General features: G+C 41.3%; 2 protein-coding genes across 3 annotated transcripts in view; one reads left to right on the forward strand and one right to left on the reverse strand.

Moving 5' to 3' along the window:
- Nucleotides 1-2,083: 2,083 nt before the first annotated feature.
- The window catches only part of tbcd (tubulin folding cofactor D), a 30,100-nt gene continuing 7,636 nt past the window's right edge, over nucleotides 2,084-24,547 (forward strand). Inside the window, exons 1-25 of one of the 2 annotated variants that reach the window (XM_012871026.3) lie at nucleotides 2,084-2,500; nucleotides 2,585-2,635; nucleotides 2,715-2,812; nucleotides 2,912-3,013; nucleotides 3,211-3,357; nucleotides 8,759-8,814; nucleotides 10,745-10,877; nucleotides 11,576-11,621; nucleotides 11,709-11,841; nucleotides 12,105-12,250; nucleotides 12,332-12,392; nucleotides 12,530-12,604; nucleotides 12,806-12,900; nucleotides 17,210-17,366; nucleotides 20,345-20,402; nucleotides 20,502-20,531; nucleotides 20,859-20,944; nucleotides 23,013-23,093; nucleotides 23,206-23,279; nucleotides 23,448-23,565; nucleotides 23,710-23,770; nucleotides 23,867-23,889; nucleotides 24,142-24,173; nucleotides 24,282-24,344; nucleotides 24,428-24,504. In XM_012871026.3, the coding sequence (XP_012726480.2) occupies nucleotides 2,311-2,500; nucleotides 2,585-2,635; nucleotides 2,715-2,812; nucleotides 2,912-3,013; nucleotides 3,211-3,357; nucleotides 8,759-8,814; nucleotides 10,745-10,877; nucleotides 11,576-11,621; nucleotides 11,709-11,841; nucleotides 12,105-12,250; nucleotides 12,332-12,392; nucleotides 12,530-12,604; nucleotides 12,806-12,900; nucleotides 17,210-17,366; nucleotides 20,345-20,402; nucleotides 20,502-20,531; nucleotides 20,859-20,944; nucleotides 23,013-23,093; nucleotides 23,206-23,279; nucleotides 23,448-23,565; nucleotides 23,710-23,770; nucleotides 23,867-23,889; nucleotides 24,142-24,173; nucleotides 24,282-24,344; nucleotides 24,428-24,504 (2,193 nt within the window). In that variant the 5' untranslated portion in view covers nucleotides 2,084-2,310. Of the gene's footprint in view, nucleotides 2,501-2,584; nucleotides 2,636-2,714; nucleotides 2,813-2,911; nucleotides 3,014-3,210; nucleotides 3,358-7,312; nucleotides 7,320-7,725; nucleotides 7,800-8,758; nucleotides 8,815-10,744; nucleotides 10,878-11,575; nucleotides 11,622-11,708; nucleotides 11,842-12,104; nucleotides 12,251-12,331; nucleotides 12,393-12,529; nucleotides 12,605-12,805; nucleotides 12,901-17,209; nucleotides 17,367-20,344; nucleotides 20,403-20,501; nucleotides 20,532-20,858; nucleotides 20,945-23,012; nucleotides 23,094-23,205; nucleotides 23,280-23,447; nucleotides 23,566-23,709; nucleotides 23,771-23,866; nucleotides 23,890-24,141; nucleotides 24,174-24,281; nucleotides 24,345-24,427; nucleotides 24,505-24,547 lie in introns of those variants that run through there. The other variant, XM_021320705.2, reaches the window with a different exon arrangement.
- Nucleotides 12,937-17,179, reverse strand: znf750 (zinc finger protein 750). The gene is made up of 3 exons (XM_012871027.3): nucleotides 16,507-17,179; nucleotides 13,887-15,145; nucleotides 12,937-13,796 (listed from the first exon to the last, which is right to left on the reverse strand). Exons 2-3 carry the CDS (start codon nucleotides 15,122-15,124, stop codon nucleotides 13,277-13,279), a joined length of 1,758 nt encoding a protein of 585 aa, XP_012726481.2. The 5' UTR covers nucleotides 15,125-15,145; nucleotides 16,507-17,179; the 3' UTR covers nucleotides 12,937-13,276.

Here is a 24,547-nt window from a genome sequence, read left to right on the forward strand (position 1 = left end):
GGAGTTAAACTGTAGCAAAGCCAAAAGAATAGCCGTGCATTAGCTCGTCTTACACTAGTGTGATTTTATTATTTAAAACCACAGCCAAATAAGTGAAGTGTAGGTGTCTTTAACAGCAATAAATGTAAGAAATGCATAGTAAAGAACAATAATAAGGTCATACCACACAAATAAGCATGTACAACTATTGTAATGAGACTCTACTGACAGAACTTTTCATTGACTTCCTATGCAATACTGATTTTACCTATCGTCAGTTTATGTCTAACCTTAATCTTGACCTAATCTCAGCTCACCGCTCTAGCTATAAGTCTGACAGGAATTTATTAAAATGTGATAACCATGAGGTAAAAACTCAGGTTGGAGTGGACCTAATAAACCAGATTTTGTTTTTAATATAACTGATTAGATTTATTTATAGTGGTCTGGGAGAAGAAAAAAATGCAAGGTATTAATTGCACTATATATATATATATATATATATATATATATATATATATATATATATATATATATATATATATATATATATAAGAAATGTTTTTTTTGTCTTTTTTTGCCTCCCTACATTTCCTCTCACTTATATCTGCTGTTTTATTGTATGCAGTGACCCAAATTGGACCAGCTTGCAAATGATGTCTATTTTCACGTGGGTTGCATTTCCTTTTATTAGATTGAACAGATGCAGTATTGTACTTCTAGTCTTACAAAATGATTCTGACTTGTACTGGTTGTCTGTTTACTGTTAAATCAACAATAAATCATCCAGTGATCCCAAACATTTGTGTAAACTAGCTTTTCTTCATTTTATTACTTAGTATGATAACCAGTATAATACCTTTATTGCCATACTATAGATAAGTCAATTTCATTCTAATGAATAATATCGTCTTTTTCTGTGTTGTTATTTGCTTTCAAAGATAAAGTCTCATATAATTCCCCACAAATTTCTAGTGCTGTATGTCTTATCAAATATGGAATATTTATAAAGTGATATATAATTAGATTTCAGAATCAGAATTCTATTGTCATTATGCAAGAAAGCACAATGAAATTTAAATGTGTTGTAATGTCTAAATGCAAGTTTTGGAAATACTATTAACACATGGTCCAAAAACCTCCATTATACAATTTCTGAAGATAAATTAATCAAACATATCTACATTGTTTACGGATTATTGTTGAAGATGCAAATAATTTTATGTTAACATAAAATGTTATTCATAAAAATTGTATACAAAGAATACTCTAGATCTAAAGCAAGTATTCATGCTTACTTAGAAAAAAAACGAAAATAAGATTACAGTAGGGCCAGAAAGGATAAAAAAAAAAGAGGAAATCTGAATTTCTATCAGCAAGAAGACTGTTTGGAGATATGTGACCAAAAGGCAACATAGAAACATTGCATGAATAAGGACGGGGTAAAAGAGCAACAATATAAATGAGACATGTTTTAAAAAAAAAAAGTAAATCTGAGAATGTAAGTTACAGTAAAACCAGATAAAACGTTAATAATGATAAATATTGAACAATGGTATGTGAACTTTCATTTTTTATTTCATTTTGGGGCCGTCAAAGCACTTTTACCACAATTTACCCCGTATATGTTGCCTTTTAGAATTATCTCGCTTGCCGTACTAAGGCGGGGCGCGTCCAGCCAGGGGAATTCCGACTCATGTGAGGGATCCAAATCATTCGGTTCAGTTCATCAACAGCCTATTCTTCTAAAGTGCCTTTTTCATTCACTACGAAGACTTCTAGCTTTTACACATAAGACACGCGTTTTCAGTTTTAATGTCTTTTAAGTACAGCTCTCTTATCCATTTTAAGGTTTTAGGAAGCCCACTCCAAAGATGAAGACCGCCACTGTATAGTGTGTGGGTAATTGAAAACATGGGGATATTGCTATGGATGTGATATGTATTTACTAATTTATTTTTAAAAAGGTAACTAAATCGGTGTGTTAGCGACAAGTGTTGAGCTTTGCAAACATATTATCTGATCCAATCATGTTACAAAACAAACCCCCCAGCTCTCATCCTGAAAGAGCTTGCTAACCCGTACGGCTCGTTCACGATCGTCACATTACGTACACGGGTGTGGAACGTCACAAGTGCGCTACAGAGCGCCAGCATCTCATCGGATACAGATAATACAGTCGTTTTCTTCTGAAGTTTAAACATTTTACAGTGGTTTGCTTGCCTTGCAGCTTGTACCAGTTACTTGGCTAATCTGAGAAGCTAACGTTAGCAAGTTAAATAGTGCGAATAACCTGCTTCTACAGGCCGGTGGGTAAAATACATCGTCACAATGGCCTTCATGGAAGCAGAAAACGACAACACAGGAGGAGGAGAAGAAGAAGAAGAGGCAGATGCTATTGTTAAAACGTGTGTTTTGGGTGGCTTCAGTGAGAGCGGTGAGACCAAAACACTGATTAGTAGCTTGCCTGAGGTGCACGGAGACCAGCGAGCGAGGGAAGGGGCAATGGAGAAGTTCCGAGGTGCAGCAGAACCACAATGAACCATTTAAAACGGGTTGGATTTGGAGCTCCGGCCGTAACTGTCTGTGCTTTTTGTACCCACAGTAATAATGGACAGATACCAGGAGCAGCCTCATCTGCTGGATCCACATCTAGGTACACTGCAGATACTGTTTCTTGTCTGCGGAGACCAGGGGAAACTGCAACTAATGCTTTCTTCTGAATGTCGTATCAGAATGGATGACAAAGATGCTGCTGGACTTCACAAGGAGTGAAAATTCCCCCGCGTCATTGGTGCACCTGAGCTTCAAGTTCCTCTATGTCATCTGTAAGGTCAGTTTAAGGTTTATTATCTAGGGACTCACATCCATTTTACGTATAACTTAATCCTCTGGTTGATTTGAATAACTTTTTCTTTCCCCTCTTCTTTAGGTGAGAAGCTATAAAGTTTTCATGCAGCTTCTTCCTCATGAGGTGGCTGACGTCCATCCGGTTTTGGAGCTGATATCGAGACAGGATCCCGAAGACTTGGAGGTAAATTTTGTCGGGCTTCTTCTTATTTTCTTCCGCTTATCCAGGATCGGGTCCCTCCAGCGTGTCCTGGGTCTGCCTCTGAGACCCAGGCCCCCTTACCTTGCTGTGTGCAGCATCCTGGTTCTGATTCTGGTTACAATCGTGTGCAAATGCCTTCTACAGCGACGTGATGAGGTCTGTGCGTTTTGGCATTGCAGACTTGGGAAACGCGCTACATATTGCTGCTGTGGCTGTCCATGGGCTGCCTGATCCCGTTTGACCTTTATCGCCTGGATGGTCACCTGGAATCAGAAGGCGTCAGGATTAGAGAGCCCATCATGGAGCGTATTTTAACCGTTGCAAAGGTAAGTGGTGAAAATCTTCCATATGGAAAAGTTTTCAGGGTTTTCTTTACATGCCTGGTCCATGCCATCCATCCATTATCTATAGCTGGATCTACTGGAGATAAGTTGATGCCTTTTTCTAGCGGTCATTGGGCGAGACGCAGAATACCTGGTCCATGCTCAGAAACCAATTTATTAACATGAGTTATGCACTATATTGCCAAAAGTATTCACTCACCTGCCTGGACTCAAATATGAACTTAAGTCACATCAGGTTCAATATGACGTTGATCCACCTTTAGCAGCTATAACAGCTTCAACTCCTCTGGGAAGGCTGTCCAAGGTTCTGGAGTGAGTTTATGGGAATCTTTGATCATTCTTCCAGAAGCATATTTCTAAGGTCGTTTGAGAAGGCCTGGATCTCAGTCTCTGCTCTACACCGTTTGTCCATCATATTGCCAGATGGAGAAGCACAATTCCTCCGTCTAGAGAACACACCAACACTGGTCTTGAGTCCAGTGGTGGCATGCTTTACACCACTGCATCCAACTCTTTGCACATGGTGATACAGTGGGGCAAAACAGTATTTAGTCAGCCTCTGATTGTGCAAGTTCTTTTTGTTAGAAAGATGAGAGATCTGTAATTTTCTATCATAGGTACACCTCAACTATGAGAGACAAAATGAAGAAAAAAATAAATAAAAACAAAGCCAGGAGATCCCACTGTAGGATTTTTAAATGATTTCTTTATAAATTGTGGTGGAAAGGTATTTGGTCAAAAACAAAAGTTCAACTCAATACTTCTATTTTGGTTTCATCTGACCACGTGATCTACTCCCAATCCTCTTCTGAATCATTCATATGCTCTTTGGCCTGGACATGAACGGTCTTAAGCAGGGGGACACGCCTGCCACTGCAGGCTTTGAGTTCCTTTCGGCGCAGTTACTGATGGTAGCCTTGGTAGCTTTGGTCCCAGCTCTCTGCAGCTCATTCATCAGCTCCCTCCATGTAGTTCTGGGATTTTTTTCTCACCATTCTCATGATCATTTTTATCCCACAGGATGAGATCTTGCATCTGGCCCCACATGGAGGGAGATCATCAATGTCTTGTATGTCTTCCAATGTCTATGATTGCTCCCACAATTGATTTATTGACAACAACCTGCTGCCTATTGTAGATTCACTTTCCCCAGCCTGGTGCAGGTCAACAATTTTCTTCCTGGTGTCCTTCAGCAGCTCTTTGGTCCTGGCCATGGTTAAGTTTGGAGTCTGACTGTTTGAGGCTGTAGACAGGTGTCTTTAATACAGATAACGAGTTAAACAGGTGCCATTAATACAGCTAACGAGTGGAGGACAGAGGAGCCTCTTAAAGAAGACTTACAGGTCTGTGAGGGCCAGACATCTTGCTTGAATGTGGGTGACCAAATACTTAATTTCCACCATAATTTACAAATACATTCTTTAAAAATCCTACAATGTGATTTTCTGTTTTTTTTTCATCTCTCATTTTGTCTCTTATAGTTGAAGTGTACCTATAATGAAAATCACCTTTTTGTCCCACTGTATATGGGTTGGGTGCCGTTGCTCGGCCTTAAAAATCCATTTCACGAAGCTCTCTACGCTCCGTCTTTGAGCTAATCTGAAGGCCACATGAAGCCTGGAGGTCTGCAGCAGATGACTGCAGGAAGGTGGCAAACTCTGCGGACTTCAGCATCAGCCCCGATCTGTCGATTTATCCTTATCACAGAACCACGCTGGAGTTCACTGAGCTCCTATGAGCGGCCCGTTCTTCCAGAACGTTTGAAAACACCTAGGCATGCAGGCTGTCTGCATGGCTAGGTGTTTGATTTTATAGACCTGTGGCCGTGGAAATGATTGGATCGCCTGATCGTGATTATCTGGATGGGTGAGTGAATACCGTTGGCAATATAGTGTATATTGATCATGCACTTGTAATTGCGGATGAAAGAAAATCAACAGTGAATTTCATGACATGCACACTTTAGGATTAGTTAAAAAAACATCATGTGGGTTTATCAATCCAAACAGAAAAAGAAAACAAAATCTAACATTTATGCCCAAGATAAGACTATGCAAACTTCTGTCTTGATTAAATACCACCATATATAACCAGTCCTTTTTTTCTTACTTTGCCTTTCTTTGCTAAGGTCTACTGTAATACAAGTTAAATGGAGAAAACACACCATCTGCTGTCATGACATGCTTAACATACTCTTTTTAAAAAGCATCTAAAAAACTGGCTCATAACACATCAGACATCCATCTACCCATATATCCATTTTCTGACCCGCTTTATCCCTCATGGGGTCGCGGGGGTTGCTGGTGCCTTTCTCCAGCGTTCACTGGGCGAGAGGCGGGGTTCACCCTGGACAGGTCGCCAGTCTGTCGCAGGGCAACACAGAGACAAACAGGACAAACAAACACGCACACACTCACACCTAAGGACAATTTAGAGAAGCCAATTAACCTAACATGTTTTTGGACTGTGGGAGGAAGCCGGAGTACCCGGAGAGAACCCACGCATGCACAGGGAGAACATGCAAAATACCATCAGACATGTCAGCATTAATTGAATGTGTTGAATAACCAAACCATGCTGCCATTTGTGTCTCTGCTGTGTGTGTGTGTGTGTGTATATATATATATATATATATATATATATATATATATATATATATATATATATATATATATATATATATATATATATATATATATATAGCAGAAATGTACCCTTTTTCGAACCAGTTGGCTTAAGTGGTTCAATGCCTCATGAGGCTATATAATATAATTATAAAAATATTAATATTTTTATTCGAATGTTTTATTCTATTTTTATTAACCTAAAATCTGTAGTGTAGTGAATAATAATTGAACTTTATTGATCTCACAATGGAGAAATTCACTTCTGCATCTTAACCCATCCCCTTGGGGAGCAGAGGGCTGCCACTGTGCGGCGCTTGGGGAGCAACTGGGGGTTAAGGGTCTTGCTCAGGGACCCAGAGTGCCGGCTGTGGGGATCGAACCGGGTACTTGCATTCCTTCTCTAACCACTCGGCCACCACTCCCCATAGCAGTAGTGAACATGAACTCTGTATTTTCATACAAGTTTTGAAGCTGTTTTTTTAATTTCTTTTTATATTTGTATTGTTCACTACAAAATTCTTACTGCTGTGTTTTTAGGTCACAGGTGTCAAACTCAAGGCCCGCGGGCCAAATCTGGCCCATCAAGGCAATTTATCTGGCCCTCAAGAGCCAACAAAGGCATATCGTGTCATAAAGTAGAGGCATATATCCTTTTTAAAGTGTATAAAGTGGCTAAAACTGTGCCTCCTGTAGCGAATGTTGATTTTTGTTTTAACTGTGTTGTAACAGCATCCTGCCACTAGATGTCAGTTTTCCCAAAACACATTCAAACAACCCAGAAATATCTAAAAAGAGAAAAAGTGACGCAGAATGATGAGTTTAAAGTGTAACTCACCACAATATCAACTTTTTTTCATATAAACCTGTATAAACTGGGCCTTTTGGTGCTACTTTTATGTTACTGTGCATTTTCTTTATACTTCTATGTGAACTGGAATGAAATTATGAAATCAAAAGTATCATCTATACAGGTGCAACTGGCCCTTTTAATGACTCCATTATGCTAAGGTGGCCCCATAAAGAAATGAGTTTGACGCCCCTGTTTTAGGTAGACAGTTTTAAGATCTGTTCAGGGACAACAGATGGAAAATAGCCTCTTGGCTAATTCTAGTGCATTTGCAGGAATGCTAATTAATGCACACTGTCCCTGTCAAATAAACACATATGTAACGGGTATTGGATATACAGATGAAATTCTTGCTAACATTTGTTTTGTAATTGTCCTGTGATGGGTGGTCTTTGGCGCCCCCTACTGGTGGCCTATAAATGTGAAGGGAAGCCAAAAATTCCACATAGTCTGTTCAGCGCTCTGCTGTGGTAAGCCATCAAATCAGATTCTCTTCTCAGTAGTATTGGTGGTTATGTTCAAAGGCTAACTTGGAGTTTTGTCACAGTACACAGAGTGACTAGTAAACCAGTAGGGAAGCCCACTGCGCTATTCGTGTGTTGTTGACCACCCCTTTGAGATAATTATGTTACTTTAAATGTCAGTAATTTGTGTTGTCAGTTAGGTTCGTCAGTTGGTCTATTGTACTTGTCAGTTATGTCAGTTTGTTAGTTGTTTCCATGACAACATGACATGGCTAGCTTTATGTTCTGTGAACCACCAGAGAATGCTGTTAAGTAATTTAATAATTAATTTTGACCGCTCTCTGTATTTATTTATTTTTCTAATTTACTTCATTTGTACAAGAAAGACCAAATTGTATTCAATTTATTTTAGAGATGTATTATCAAAACCACTTGTCGAGGGACCAAGCAGTACGTAGTGGAGGACACGGGTGTTGGATTCAAAAGGTGGGTTTTAATTACCCAAAAACACAAACATATTTAACAAAGTTAGGAATAAAAAAAAAGTCAACTGAAAACACTGAACACAGACAGACACAAACCAAACTCACCTAATGAAATGACACACAAGGGCCCTTAAATACTAGTTTAGCTAAACCACAGACACAATAGGGGAAAACAAAATGGCTACCACATAACTACTAACTCAAACAATGAAATAAAGCTAAACTACCCCCTAAGACTCCCCTACTTGGCAAGAGGCATTTGGTTCAGTCCAGAAGGGGAAGCCAAACACCAATGTAACTCAAACAAAGAAAAAGAGTATTAATACAACATAAACTGAATTGACCTTGCGGTGTTAATATGTGTGCACTCCATATAAACATTGTAAGGCGATAAAGGAACAAACTAAGAAATATAATTAAGGAATATTTAAAGTTATAACTATAAAGTGAATTAAAAAAAAGCAAATTGTTGTAGGGTGTGCTTTTACCCTGTGTGGCTTGCCATCACACCACTATACGATCACATGTCACAAAAAGAAAGTTGTCAAAACTCACTGGAATAAGAATTTGTAAATGACGTGTTGTTGACCAACCATTTCAGTAAAAGGCATAAAATCCAACCAACTGACCTCCGTGTGTGCATGACGGGACGGGGGGTATAAGAAGCTGTCACACATAAAATAAAATAAATAAATAAACTTCTATTAATCACATTAATAAATCTGTTAGGGAAATGATATATTTTTTTGCTTAAACTATAATCAATTAATTGGCAAAAAGGTATACAAATTAAATGCAGTTGAAACCAGATATTGATGTACAGTTAGGGCTGGGCGATTATGGACCAAAAAATAATATCTCAATATATTTAGGTTTTTCTTTTCTTCCTTAAACTTTATTTAAATGAAATATTTTGCATGTATTTCCCTAATGTTTTATTTTGCTTGTTTCCTTTCATAGACTTATCTACTTGTTGGTGACTCTCCTAGAAATGCTGCCTCAGTTCTTGTTTCAAAGTAAGTGCAAATTAGTTTTTTTTTGTCTCATCAAGTGTGTTTTTTTTTTACAGTTAAACTTAAGGAAATTTTATTGCTTTTAACAAAAGTCAGAGTGTAATACAACTTTATTTCATTCAGTCCAGTTTATCTATTTGGCACATTTAGGAGAACACATGGTTGCCAAAGTGCTGTACATTGCTAGATGGAAAGACAGCAAAAGAACCTCATACTGTTCTCGTGGCTTCAACTTGTTTTAATAAAATGTGTCTGTTTTTGGAGCACGTGGAAAGCATGTTGAGACACAGCTAAATCACGTATTTTGGAACACCGCAAGTAGTTGTTGATTTTAAATTGACTTCAGATATTGTCTTGAGTGATTTGATTGAATTTGACTTTGTAAAGTGCCTTAACATGACATATGTTGTGAATTGGTGCAATATACATAAAATTGAGTTGAATTCAAATATCAGTCCCACTTATTGGCTTATAATGACCAGTATTATAGCAAAGCCTAATTATCATAGCAGCTTTTGTACATTCAAATGCAAAAGTGTTACGCAAAACCCACAAATCTCAAGTCATTCAAGGGAAAAAGAATTTTAAAGTTCTGCTGTAATTACAGATGACAGTGAAAACATAATTGTTCAAAGGTGTAATAACAGGTTTTATAGCACTTTAAATGCAGATGATGCCATTCAAAGGTCTAGCGAACATTGTGGACTCTTCAGGAAAAACGCTTCAGGACTCCGCCCTTCATGGCTGGTATCCTTATTAAACTAGAGTCATATCTCTCCTACAACCTATCGCACATCTTTTTTCATTGTTGTCAGGTGTCGTAATTTCCATGCTTTACGCACAGTTCGCTTTCTGAACTGCTCTGGACACAGTTAATGATATACAGCGAACATGTTGTTATCAAAAGCTCTGTCATATGCAAAATGATTTCTACAACAGAAACCAGCTCTTTTATTTGACTAGATTTCCTTTTTATGAGATGAAGAACAGATTTGGCACATTTGGCTAAATTGTACCAAGCTGATACCTCCGCCTGGCACCATGCTCCTCTAAAACCATCATGGATCAAATTATGCTTTAACCCATTCAGTCCAACTTTGCTGCAGTTATAGTACAATCGGAGCTGTCTCTCAGGTGTTCAATAGGACTTTCATAGTATTTTTCACTGTTTATTTAGAAAAAAACTTCAGGAAAGGCAAATTTGTTTTTTCCTTTGTTTAAACACAAATAAATCAGACATAGTCACATTTGTGTTAGTGGTTCCACTGGAAAAATATCATGTCTTAACTTTACATTGGCACCAAAATGTTACAGTTAGACCTGGTAATTGTGGAGCTATTCTTGATTTATTGCAATTGTGTATTTTCAGGCGGAAGTTGCTTTTGAAACCCTCTGAGCCCGTTTAGAAAAAAAACAAAAAAACAATGTAATTAAAAGCTATGGTAGAAAAGGTACAGCATGATTATTTAAGTGGAAAAAGTTGTCATATTATTTTTTTTCTTTTAAAATAAAATAATCTTGGTTGTTGGCTTATTGTATGTTTCCTCTGACTTATGGCACACTGGCCCAGGCCACGTTACAACATAATTTATTGTATCCTGAAATATTAAGTCTTATTATGTTTTTGATGGAAATCTATCTACAATAACTGCATCTAAAACATAATATGCCAATAAGAATTGCTTGATTTTTAAACTACATCAGCTAAATTTTAGAGAAACTTTTATTTCACTTTACTGACTAATTAGAGTTTTCACTAAAAATAAAGCGTATAGAAGTGAACAAAAACATCAGCTTGGAAATGCTCAGAAAAGACGAATGTCACCAGTCTTCGTTGTCCCCAGAGGGCGATGTTGCTCTTGCAGTGCCTGCGTACGTGTGCTTGTCCTCATAAAACCTCTAATTATCTGTCGGGCTCTGCACAACCCTGCAGGTTCATGACACGCCCCGACGTGAAACAGAAATGTCTCGGGGACTTTCTGGACTGGAGTCTCGCCGCCGTGTCTCGGACCAACGCCCAGTCGATGAGGGAAATCATGGAGCTGGACGGTGTCCTGCAGTCTCTGGTAAAACGCCGCGCTCGCGAAGTCGCCGTGCGCGCGTTGCCTGCCGGCGCGCGCTCGGGCTTTCTTCAGCCCGAGGAGTGTAATTTACAAGAGCTGACACGATCGGTATGCTTTACACAATCGTTAGTGTGGTTGTGACAGGTGTGCGATGCACCTGCTGTCTGTGTGGGATCTGTTGCTTCAAGTCACTTACGGGAGTCTAATCCGCAGCTTTAGGCTAAACGGTTTCTCTGTAGACGAGAGTCACGCTGAGGTAATGTTCAGGTTTTCTTTGGGTGGGCATAATGCCTCATACATGACCTCATTGATGATGTCTTATTAATCAGAAAGTTTTTGCAAAGCAAGTGCCACTCTGTGTTAAGATAATTTAGCTTGGGCCCCTACAGCAGGAACTTTATATTCATTGGAACATAAATCTTCACGCGTACCGGAGCGCCTCTTAAATCATGCTCGGGGCTTTTGAATCTGGCCGAGTGTGCTCTGTCACCAGCATCCATGTAGATTTTATTTATGTTGGAAAAAGCTCTAAATAACTAAGATTCATGCAAATTTCAAGATCACAGTAAGAATGAATGAATTGCTAATTTTCTGAGTGAAATAGCTATTGAAAATAACCTCCATGTCCGTCAGTATGTCTTTTTTTTTTGGTATCTGAGATAACTATTAATGTTCTTATTTTCTATTTTAATGTCTGATAGGCAAAGCTTTTTAAACACGGGAAACGGGACGACCTTTTACAGTATGGTAGGTTCCATTTCCTACTTTTAAGCGTCGGGTTTATAGGTTGAAAACTCTGCCCTCGTGTAACATTTGGTCGTTCTGATTCCCCAGCTCCTGTCGTTCTGCGTTGTCTGGAGCAGAAGCGCCTGTCGGAGAGCAGCGAGGCCAAGCTGCGAAAGATCAACGTCAAGCTGATCCAGCGCCTCGGCCTCACTTTCCTCAAGCCCCGTTTAGCTGCTTGGAGGTCAGATGATACGCCCGACTTACAGCACGGGCTCCGTTTTACTCCAGTTACCCGCCGGCTCGTTGTATGATTGCCTTTAGTTTAACTGTGTTGGAGCTAAACTACTATTTGATACTCTGATAAACCAATTCAGAGTTTTGGGTTTAGGAATTTGCACTTTCTTTCGACTAGTTTCGAACACTTAGCTGTGCCTGTGTCACATCCTCTGCCAGTAAAGCGTGCAAAACCTCTGCGTTTTAAAAGATGAATGCATATATTTACAGGTACCAGAGAGGGAGTCGCTCCCTTACTGCTAACCTCACTGCGACTCACGCCGCCGGAGCCGCCGGGGCTGCAGCTGCTGCTGAGAAAGAGATGCAAGAAGAGGATGAAGACTACGACATTCCTGAGGAGGTGGAAACTGTAATTGGTAAGTTATCGCCTCCTCTCAGTTTCTGGTGAAATTCTGCTTCAAATAAATGTTTGACCTTTTTTCTTTGTTTTGTTTTAGAGGATCTACTCATTGGTTTGAAAGATAAGGAGACAGTTGTGCGCTGGTCGGCGGCTAAGGGGTAACGGTGCTTTCATGTGGCGCCCAGCAAATCTGCATGCTTGATTGACGATAACCCCTTGTTGTTACTTGTCTTTGGCATTCTTTATTTTTAAAAGACGTCTTAGTGGGTGGTAACGATGTATTTGAACCTTTCAGCATTGGGAGGGTGACTGGGAGGCTTCCTAAGGAGTTGGCAGATGATGTGGTCGGATCAGTTTTGGACTGCTTCAGGTAAGTTTATGCTTTGGGCACATTGGCTCTATCCTTGAGTTACACTTTCCCATATATTGTTAGTTTTTCACGTTCTTTTTGTCCTCCGCTTTATTAAAAAAAAAAATCAAGAGTCAAACATTCTCGGTTACTTTTTAAATTTATTTTCAGATTACACCCAGTTCTCTGTTTTTAACTTTAATATATGTGTGTTTTCTCTAGCTTTCAGGAAACCGATAATGCCTGGCATGGAGGCTGCCTCGCACTGGCCGAGCTAGGAAGGAGAGGTCTGCTGCTTCCCTCAAGGTTGACTGATGGTACGTGCACTCAAGAGGAATTAAATTTTGCACCAATAAATGGAAAAAAAAATCTTTATTTCTTACATTACATACATTTTTACTGGTATTTACATTGAAAACACAGTTTTGCATTTGTGTTTTCTGACTAAAGTTCATGTAAAGATGACGGGTTTTAAATAAGAAGGCCTTTGACAGCAAGTCTGTAAACTAGACAGGGTTTTTGATGAACTTTTTTTTCCCATAGACTTGTAACGATGTACCTGTCTGGCCTTTCATATCTTGGGCTGCTGGAACGCTTCAACTCTCAGTTTCCAATCAAGAAAAGTATTTTGATGCGAAGGCATGACGATATAGTCTCATTGCAACATTTTCTGCAACAGTCCCAGTTTAGTTGTTAGCAGTAGCGAGTCCTCCTCCTCAGGGTTCGCTCCGTTGCGCTTGTTTTCGTAAGTTTCTGCCGTTTGCCCTCAGTCTGGCCACCGCTTCGTCTTTTCAGGCCAGTCGCTTTAACACCTTCAGTCGGCTCGGGACTTTTCGGCGAATCAGGAGCCGCAGAGTCCGCTGAGTTCTCAGAGGGCTGGGCTGTAATGTGAAAGTCACCTAAAGAGGCTGCGGAGCTCGCAGTGGCGAGCTGGCAGAGAGCCAGAGCGGCGGTCTGCCGTTGGTCGCACGGCTCCTCGTCCAGATCTGCGTCGGCTCTCTGCGGAAGGTCCTCTGAAGGGCTTTGAGCTCGGAGGCTGAGGTTCAGCGGCTCTGCGCCGTTCACTTCATCTGCGTCTAAACCCATCAGCCTGTGATCAGGTTTCTCTTCGTGGTCCTGGTTTCTTTTCGACAGGTTAAGAGGCGCTACGCTCTCTGATTCCTCTTGGCGGTCTTTATCTTGCGAGGGGGAATGTGGCCCGTTTCCCTTTGCCCTGAAAAGGACACGTCAAAAACATTAGAGGCAAACTACTGCAAAGAGAACAATTCTGCTCGATAAGCAAACGTGATTTTCTTTGTCTTACCCTCCATCTAGGCGACGACTTCCTAACTGAAGTAAGGTTTCTGCGGACTCCTCTTGTCTTGAATCTTTAGTGACCGATGCTGCGGCTTTAGACGCGTGTCCGAACTGGGGGGAGGCCTCCGACTCACCGGTGGTCGTGTACTGCGAAGGCTCGGAGTCTCTCAACAGGACGTTTGCCTGACTGGGTCTGTCTGGGGACCCTAAAGCGGAGCAGCCCTCCTTAGGGCTCGACCTGGTTGTTTTGTCTCCACTTTGGCCGTGGTGACTCTCCCCCTGGGCAGAGCTGTGAGAGCTGTTGAGGCTGGATTGCGAATACATGTACAGGTCCAGGTCCCTGTGGCCGAAGCTTTGAGCATAGCCATCCAAAGGAAAGTACCTGTGTCCTGAAATGGGCATGGAAAGCTCATGGGGTCGGTAAAGGGTGTAAGGCAAGGGCGCGACTGGCTGAAGAGTGTGGCAATATCTGTAAGGGTAAGGCGGGAACGGGGCTCCGTGAGCTGGGGCGATGGGTGGCTGCACCAGAGATCTCTGGGCATCTATAAACTCTGGCTGGAAAGACGGAGCGCTCGGGTCGTTTCCAGGGACGTGTCTCGGGAGGAAGTACTGCGGATACAGGGGTCGCTCCGGCAGGAGATAGGGAGGGTATTCGGGAACCATGAGAGGGGTGAAAGATTTAAACGGAAGGTTTCTGGTGCCCCACGGGCCGCTCGGGTGGCCGATGTTAGAGGCCGGCGGCTCTTCTCTCCGCTGCACCGTCGCCACCGAGGCCTCAGCGCCGTCACGGTTAGGCGTGACGGGGGAGAAAGCAGATGGCCGTGGCGCATCCTTGGCCTCGTCGCTCTCGGAGAGCGCGCTCGCTTTCGCCACGTTCTGGTCGTCCTTACCGGCTGGACTGTCGCACCCAACATCCAGCTCCTCTGTGTCGTCTCTGCTCTCGTCTTTCTTCTCTTCCGCCTCTTCTTTCTCAGGACCCTGGACTGCTGGAGGGACATTTGTACAATCCTTAGTTTTGACAGAGACCGCCTTTGCCACAGCCTTCGTTTGTCGGGGTGTCTGTCCGTTTTTTTGAGTCACCAAGGAGATTGAGTTTTGACACAGGTTGTATTTCATATGATTGAAGAGATGAGACTTCTCGTTACAGGTGAAAGGACACTGGAAACATTGGTACTTGAAAGGTTTGCCTGGCGGCCGAGGAATGTAGTGGGGCCTTTTCGGCTTGCGTTCTTGATCCGTCTCCATCTCGACTCTTGACTCGTTTTCCTGAAAGAAGAATTACAAAACATGGTGAAGGAGCTATGCTTCACATTATAATGAAGTGTCATGTTTTTTTTTTTTGTGTTTGTTTTCTACAAAAGCCGAATGTTAAATGGGCGAATGTAACCTAAAAGGTATTTGTTTTTGACGGGTTGTTTAGAGTTGTTGGACTGGTTCAGGGGAAGACTGCTCATCATTGGATGTTTTAACTGGGTGTTTTTTTTGTTTTTTTTTTTGTAGTTGCACGGCGAGAGAAATCTCCTGGTGCACAAAACCCCACGGCCTGGGGCTACATTTGTTCCTGCACACTGGAACGGACACTCAGCAGAGAAACATTTAAATGCGAGAACCTGTCTGCCTCATGCAAAACAGTGGCCACATTTTTTGCATACATCCCGGTTCACTCTGGGTTTGGTCTTGGGTTACTGCCGTCAGCTGACATGTGTCTCTTCTAATGCTACCCGCTCATTTTTTTTTTTTTTTTTAGTTTCTCTTTTTTTTTTTCTCTGCTCATCTTCCTAAAAAAACGAATTCGCCAAACAGCCAGTTCATTCTCTTTTAGTTTCGCAGACCTGGAGGGCATGCAGAGACTTGCTTTCTCTAAACTGTGTGCTGTCAGCGTGGGAACTACGAGTCAACCTGCTTACCAACCTGCTTTCCATGGCTGCACCTGCGGGATGCATTTATCACTCCATAAGCCTGCTGCCAATGAAGTTTGCTCATCCTAGCTCATTTTCACAGCACCCCTGGTTTAATAACCGAGTAAAATAAAAAAATAAAAAAGCGTTCACACGGGCTCTGTGTGAAGCATTTGCCCGTTCTCGCTTTCGAATTAAACACCACCTAGAGATGTTAGTTTAGGGCTGCTGGGCGTGCATCGAGAAACCTGCTTGTCGTGCGCTGTCGCAAGAAGTTGTCACTCAAGTTTCGACTAAAGCGCCGTGCAAGGACACTCCCTTTCTCAAGAACCCTAATTCACTTGAAAATGCCGTTTTAAGACATTTTTTTTTTTTACGGGGAATATACACCAATCAATCACAATCGTTTCTTTTTAATAAGCACAAAATGACAGCCACGACGGTTGAAGCAAACCAGTTGTTTTCAACATTTTGAGCAACAGGTTTTAAACGCTGTAGAGCTGCGTTCACAAATAGCTTAAAAATACAACAAAGGCATGCGCTCATCCGTTCATCACCTATAGCAGCCGTTCGAACTAAGATCTGTAGATAACAGGTGCACCCCTTCCCTATATCCCTCCTATTTACAGCCTAATCAACACAGTCTGATTACACAAATCAAGTTTTGCAGTTTTAAAAAAAAGTTATGCTGTTACTTTTAACCAAAGACATTAATGGGACAGGAGTTACCTTTCCGGAGTGATGCAGCGGCGTCTGTTCCCGTGTACGAAGCTCAAAGAGAGGGGGGGGGGTCCACAGCTCACAGCAGACGTCCGGATCTGGTTTTATCAGCTTAGAGCCCGGGATGCATTTGTTGGATGTGTGTGATGGGAAGTGTGAGCTTAGCTGCGTGGTGACTTCTCCTTTGTAAGGTGTTGCCTCTCTAGTGGGTGGTGCTTCAGCCCAAACAGTAGGGCCCTCAGGCAACAGTGATGCGCCTGATATTAGTCAGGCCTCGAGCAATGATTTAAACGTCGACTTGGAGATGTAACTCTTTCTGGGTCACCTTTTGGTTAAAGCGGTCAGACGGAGCTCTGTCCTCCCCGACTTCATGTAAAGTTTGTAAAACGCGGTTCAGTTAGCAGCCTGCAGGTGATTTGCATTTACTGCTCGTTTCTGATATATGGTGTCAACGGTTTGGTCTGCATGAAGGATGAGCATAAAAAAAAAAACAGAATCTGGAAGTTTTGTGGATGATAAATAAAAAACAATTGTGGTCTGTCAGTGTTTCCGTTTTCCATGTGAAATTCAAAGTTGTCTCATAATCAGTTAGGGGTTTGGATGCAGGATGTGAGGTTGCGTAAAAAATCCTCTGTGTTGTTTTCTTCAAGCCTTTATTGTCTTGATTTCTATCCTGAGACAAACGGCTCTACTTTGGCTTTATATTTTTCAGTGGTGCCACTTATAATCAAGTCGCTGACCTACGATGAGAAGAGGGGAGCGTGCAGTGTCGGCTCCAACGTGCGCGACGCCGCCTGCTACGTCTGCTGGTCTTTTTCCAGAGCTTATGAACCTAAGGAACTTCAGCCGTTCGTCACTCAGATTGCCAGGTAACACTCGTCTTTTTGTTGTCAGTTTTTGTTTTTGACAACTCTCTTAAGCGTCCGTCACAAGTTACCGTCTTAAGACAAAAATGAGAACACCTGAAATTGATCTTATTTGCCCTTTTGGCTTTACCGCTGTCAGAAAACAACGTCTTCTAATTGAGTGCTGATTATTTTTCTAGAACAACTTCAACATGTGAAACAGAGCAATTTTTCTGTATTGTGTGTTTCTGACAAAAATCGTATACCACATCCTGTCTGCTGACGGGAGGGGAGTAAGACGGTACCGAAATGAGATGATGGAGATTAGTTTTTACTATTTAAAGTGCAAAAGTCTTATTTTGTGGCAGAACTTAAAAACGTGCTGCTCAAATCAAGGAGTAATACAGTAATTTCAAGAAAATTCGATTTACTTTTAATTCCCCTTTTGCACTGCTTATATTTTATGAAAAATATTTATTCAAGAAATCAACATGAGACGTTGAAAATCAGTTAATCAGTTAACATTCATTAAAACTAAGGATTCTAAAACTGACTTAAATTTCTAATCTGCAACAAAAACTGTTCTACTTGTCAGCTATATAGTTTTGACTGAGGAAAAGTAATTTAAAAGGCAAACTGCTTTATGTTTATTCTAATGTCTAATTTGGAGTTGTGTGATTTAGTCATTCTAAGAGAAGAGATTAAATGGGAGAAAAAGGTTTTGGAGCAACCAGGACAGTCTGGTCATATTTTGTCATCAGAACCACCAGCAGTAGAACAGCGAAATGCGTTCTGGTGTTTTGGTCCGAACCGTGGTTGCCTCTAGTTTTTGGAACAACAAGCGTTTCTCCAGAAGAACCAAACCTGGCCATCCCACCCGTGAATATGAATCACAATGGTGTGTTGACGTTTTGCAGTTTGTGATGAACCTCAGAAAGGAGAGACAGAGTCAAGCATCTTAAGACATTGTGATGAAGCAACTTGAATTTGCAAGCAGATGATGCGCTTATAGAAAGTCGCTGAAGATTTACTCACATGTGCAGAAGGTAAAGAACAAAGATGGAGTTGAGCAGAGTCAAACCGGTTCGGGTCTAGTCACAGTAATGGTGTTTTTGTTGAAGCAAAATGGTACAAAAACAGTTTGGAAGGTCAGGGAAACATTTTTAAAATACATTTTTAACTTGCCCAATATTTCATAAAGTCACTAATGACTAAACTAAGCGTTTATTTAGTCTGAATCCTAAAGGCCAGCTAGTGGCCAGGAGAGCAAATAATGTTTGATGAAAATCCAAAGGTTGCTTGACGGTCCATGTTTATATATCTAAATATCTATTCAGACTTGGTTGTTCTGCATTTTACCTCTAAATACCTTTGGTATTATCTGGGATGTTCCCTCGTCCTGGCCAATCAGTGCACTGTCTATGTTTCTGTTTTATAAAACTATTTGAAAGTAACGCAGTAAGGTTGAAAAGCTGAAAAATCATGAAAAATAGCTTTAAATCCACTTAATGCTGCCTTCCTTTTTTTTTTTTTATTCCTGAACTGCATTAAGGGGACACGCCAAAATCAGTAAATGCAATTTGTTTTTTTATTGTGAAAGACCTTATCACTGCTATTTACATGGAAGCTGCACAGTTTGCCTGTGAGCTGTAATTTACTGCCTGAAACCAGTTTTGCTGTTGCACGTTCATACTGCTGCCTATGTAGCTGCAGATCGCTGGGTGTTTCTGGAAATGCATATTAAAGTAGGCATTCATTTGCAATCTGTCCTGCAGTCATTTTAGATTTTCAGTCGATAGTGGGCAGGAAAATGCGGATTCATTATAAACGTGTGTTGGAAAGGTTGTATAAAATGGAAACGGAGTTCTAATAAGCTGCTAAATCATTTTCACTTTGGTGCCCTAAGGCTTGAGTACATTTGTTTATGTTTAAGACTTCATTTAGATCTTTCAGCTGACAGTTACAAAGCTACGCATCGGTTTCAGGTCTAAACTCTTGGACGCCGTCTGCGTTTCATGACTTTTCTTGAACTAGAGGCTCCAGATCCACAGTCGAAAAGTTGTATCTTAAGATTTGCCCAATCTAATCTCTAAGCGGGGCAGAGGCAACTTTCATCGCCCAGCGAGGTGCTCTCCGTCTTTGTTACCCGTAACGGTTTATGTCATGCGCTCTCTCTCGCCTTGCAAGTATGGACCTGCGGCCTCTGACTGTGCAGACCAGCTCTGCAGTGTCAGAGTTAACCCCTTTGCGAATCATCAGCGGCACCCAGGACAACACCCTCCCTTTTTCCCTGGGCCACAAGACTGCCAGGTTTCGCCTGCTGCTCGCAGGTTTCGGTCGTCGTTTGGCAGAGACGCAGGGACAAGCTGGTTCCTGCTCCCCTCATCACAGCTCCATGACAAGTCCAGAAAAATGTGCGTTTTGAGAAAATGGCACTTAGTGACTCGGGGGCACATCCAAACAGTTGTGTTTCTGCAAAGTTGCAACTCCCATGAACAAACCTGTTGCACTGTATCTATTTTTTTTTTTTCAGCATATTCTTCTGTGCAGCGTTGTTTTTGCAAGCCCTCTGGGTAGGAGCAGTTTTCTAGGCAAACACAAGCGGTTGGTGAATCACCGTGCCTGGTTCTGGTTGGTTTTGGAGTCGGGGTACATGCTAGGAGGATAAACAAGGTTGCAGCACTTAGTATTTTTTTTCCTCAGGCTGTCACCGCCACGCATATGTAAGCCCCCCCTCGACCCAGAGCCCGCATTCTCGCACCCACTCCCTGAGATTATCAAAGGCCTTGTGCTGTGAAAGGATTTAATGTGTATAGGTGAAACCTCTCATGTCGTTCGAGAGTCATGGGTAATGATATCGCCGGCGTTGAACCTCCGCTATGTGAAGCGCGCGAGCTCGGTTTGTGGTAACGGTCCGTCTCTAAATGTTTTCTGTTTTTGTTTCAGAAGACTGTGCTATAAATCCATGTCGTCGTTTCTCATGAAATAAAATCTCTCCACAGTGCCATGCTGATCACCGCTGTTTTTGATCGAAACGTCAACTGCCGCAGAGCTGCCTCCGTAAGTCCACCCCCCCCCCCACCCACCAAAATAAATAAACGTCCTCAGCTTTTCTAAATATCCCCGATGAGGAAACCTTATTTTTCTTGTCTCTCCCAGGCTGCTTTCCAGGAGAATGTCGGCAGACAGGTTTGTGACCGAAGCTCCGACGGCCTGAACGTCGTGACATTCAAACAGTATTAGCCTTATTTGACACTTATTTTTCAGCAGATATCCACTTCATGCTCAAACCTGCCTCATTACGAAAGGCCTCGTTGTAAGGAAACGGCCTTCTAGTGTAGCTACAGGGCACCTTCAAACGCTGAACGTGCCAGTAGTCCTTAAGCGAGAACTCCAGATTTGTCATTACTTGACTTGAGAACACTGTCACTGAGGTTTTCCTCTTAAATGTAGCTGGTTTCTGATGCAATGCAGACCGTTTTAAGGTAATGTGCCCTGCTTTTGTTTTTCCATTAGGGCACCTTCCCTCATGGTATTGACATCTTGACAGCAGCAGACTACTTTTCTGTGGGAAAGATCAGCAACTGCTATCTGAATATTAGGTGAGAACATTATTAATGGAAAGGCTTTTTCATTACAAGCTGTTCAAGTGCACATCATCACCGCCTCATATGCATTACACCACAGTAGTAGATTAGTTAGGCATGGGATCCCGCAGCCCTGATCCTGTTGCCAGTCGAAGAAAATTACTTAATTTCAACTTCTTGTCACAGTTGCATCTCCCTAAAAAGGATATCATTTAAAATAATTCCAGTAATTTAGTTCAAAAAGTGATAACCTAGTATTATATTGAGTCATTAAACACAGGTTGAGATGTTTCAGGTGTTTATTTCTGTGAACTTTGAGGATCGTGGCTGAAAGCTGCTGAAAACCCAACTTCACTCGTTGGCCCAACTTCAGTCGTTGGCCAGGCCTCTTTTAGCATGGATTAGTGCATCGGTGCAGCGTGGCACAGAGGGGGGATCATCGTGTTTTGCTCTGGCAAGTTCTTAAGGAAGCCTGGGTTGATCTAATGGTGCTCCAGAGCTTATGTGTGGTATTTGGATTCTCTCATCTTTCTCTTGACAATGCCCCATAGATTCATCAAGCACTGACTGAAGAAACTTCCTACTGGAGAACACAGATTCTGTGCTTTTCTACCTTAATCTCCAAATTAAATAGAAAATGCATCTTCGTCGGTAACGGAGACTCTTACCACCGAACAACACTCAGCTAAGGCGCTTCGGAGATCGTCTGGTTCAGGATAGGCTTGTTACGAGGATTACAACAGAATGAGCCCACGTCCTCGATGCGTCATGTGTGGTAAAAGCAGCCCACGCCTTGTGAATCCCTCCCCGAAAACTTGTATGTGTTTAGCTTCACAATCTTCTCAAGACCGCGTTCATCCCTGTTGCTTTTGCACCTTTTTCTACCAAACTTTTTCCCATCGATGTGCCGGGATGCAACGACCGTTTGCGGCTTATTCTCCTGGTGGGAATCAGTCCGTCACCGTCAGCCGAACAAGTCAGCAGTCATCCCGAGGATTGTGGAGGCCGGAACATGCCTGCATCAAAAATACTTTATTGGCCTAATAAAAGAATCAGCATTTTGGGGTTTCATCAGCTGTAAGACATTATTGTCCAAATTAACAAAAACATTTATGTGAATGGATCAAAGTCTGCATAACGCATGTATAAGTTTTTTTTTTTTTTTTTTTTTATTCAAATTAATGTTTTGATATTCAGATTTATTGGAGACGGAGCTCTACAATCACATCTCATATTATCACAAAAACGTGACGGTAGTCCTCACTGTAATCGAAGGCTGGAGTTTAACTAGACCCCAGCAGCACATTCATTATTTTCCTTTTCAGCTCTGCTCTGAATCTTTGTGCTTTTTTTCTGACCCAATTTCACAAGGCTGTCCTTGTCAGACAGACGGCCCCACATTCAATGCTAGCACATTTTATTACACAGAAGAGTTCATGGTTGAGGACTTTATTAACATTGCTGGATGGGTAATTATTTTTACTTTGTGTCCAGCCACCATGGGCTTCTAAGACACACAAACATTCAGAAATGCAGACAAATAACATCAACGTCTCTCAAAGAAAGCGTCTCTCTTTCGAAGATGCCAAGCTTTTGAACCGTACTGCGCAAACTGAAACACATAATGCTTAAATAAATACTGTAGTTCATCTTCATCACTCAAATAAAAGAAATCTGGGTAAACATCAAGGACCTTAGCGAACAATTCGGTTCTGAGAGTCGTAAACAAAGGACAATAAAACAAACAGTGCATTTCATTTTCAATTTCATTTAAATCTTTGTAGAGCCGGAATATATTTTGATGTGCTGCCAATTAAAAACCATGAATCTGAATATTTGTTATTTGCCATTTCCCTTGATTTGCCCAATTGATCAGGTTCATGTCACAAACAAATCCAAGCATACATTACCACAGTGTTGGTAGAAAAAGAGGGTAGCCTTAGGGTATGAGTGAATGCAGAGGCATATATCTATAAAGATTAGTTCTATAGGTGTTTCTCTTTTTGAGAAAATATGCAGACTTGTCACAAATTGCTTTTGTTATTTGTATATCTTAAAACTTTTATCTGTTTTGCTTGTAAAGTGTTTATATAGCCAGTTTCCCAGAGTACACTAAATCCATGATCGACCATTTGATTTCCCGGAAAATCAACCACTGGGACAGGTCAGTGCTTTGAACATTTCTTTAAAAAAACAACAACAAAAAAAAAAAAACATTATGAGGATGTTGTAGAATTTAATATCTTTAGGAGACATTGATTGTTTTTGTTTTGCAGCGCGATCCGAGAGCTTGCCACTAAAGCGCTCCACAACCTGACGCCTCAAGCACCTGATTATATGGCAACAACAGGTAAAAGCAATGTCACCTTACTTGTTCATCAGCCAGCGTTGAGCTTTCAGCTAATTAGGCCACAGGAAAATGCTTTCTTTTTTTCCTTTTTTCCTTTTGCACCGACTGAAACCTTTTAATTAAGAGTTATTCGTAAAGGCGCTCTCTCCCTTCGTTCCATCGTTTCAGTTTTGCCGCAGCTGCTGACCACAGCGGTGGGCGTCGATCTGCACGGCCGCCACGGAGCCATCCTGGCCTGCGGGGAAATAACGCACGCGCTGTACAAAGTGGCTCTCCAGACCAACAGGTAGACCTGAAACACGATTCAAACAATATGTGCTCGAAAATGAGTACGGCGGATGTTTGTTTACCCTAACGAGCGTTTTCAGCAACATAAGAAAATGAAGTTGAAAACGGAGAATGAAGTGAGCGACGTTGCTTTCTTTAACAGGACTGTGGTGGATATAATTTCTCCAGAGTGTGTGGACGCACTAAAGAACATTCACAATGTGGTGAGTGTGCAGTAGCTTCCGTGTAATACTTGTTACCTCAGTAGCTTGTGGTCAGACTGTCTGATGTAACTGACTGAAATGCGCTGCCACTTTCAGCTCCATGAAAGGAAACAATACAGGTAGGCAGAACTTATCCATCAATGTTTTGGCTTCAAGTGTTATAAAAAAGAAAAGAAAATTGTTTTCTATACGCCGTATTTTTCGGACTATAAGTCGCTCCGGAATATAAGTCGCATCAGACAAAAAGATGTGTCATAAAGTGGGAAAAAATACATATATAAGTCACAGGATCGGCTAAACTATGAAAAACAGTGTGACTTATAGTTCCAAAAATACAGTAACATCGTTATTTTTTTATTTATTTTTTATAGGGGCTTTGGTGGAGGGCTAATGAGACCAGCAAGTAGGTCTACAGCACATGTGAACATTTCATTATTCTTCAGATTTATTGCAAAAACAATAACTCAATCCTGTTGTATATTTCTGGCACCTTCTCTTTTTTTTTTAACAGTTTGCAGTCTGATAGAAAAGTTGTCCCTGTCTAAAATGCCTTTTAAGAGTGACCCCATAATCTGTAAGTAAACTGATTTAGTTTTGGATTTTTTTTTTTGTTTGTTTTGTTTGTTTTTAAAGCTGAAAGTTTCTGTTACGTTTTAGCTGGGTGGCAGTGGATCATCGACGACACCATTAAGAATCTTCATCTCTTTTCAAGTGGACGAAAGGGGGGCATCATTGTAAGTTAACTTTTGACTCTTTTACAGATATATATATATATAT

This window comes from Fundulus heteroclitus, chromosome 16 (genome assembly GCF_011125445.2).
Source record: "Fundulus heteroclitus isolate FHET01 chromosome 16, MU-UCD_Fhet_4.1, whole genome shotgun sequence".
NCBI classification, from domain to species: Eukaryota; Metazoa; Chordata; class Actinopteri; order Cyprinodontiformes; family Fundulidae; genus Fundulus; species Fundulus heteroclitus.

What these genes read in the sequence shown, in the direction of transcription:
- znf750 (XM_012871027.3), bottom strand. Translation starts at nt 15,124, where the DNA reads ATGGAGACGGATCAAGAACGCAAGCCGAAAAGGCCCCACTACATTCCT. An exon ending in AGTCGTCGCCTAGATGGAGG is followed by an intron (nt 13,797 to 13,886) that starts GTAAGACAAAGA and finishes TGTCCTTTTCAG; the next exon opens with GGCAAAGGGAAACGGGCCAC.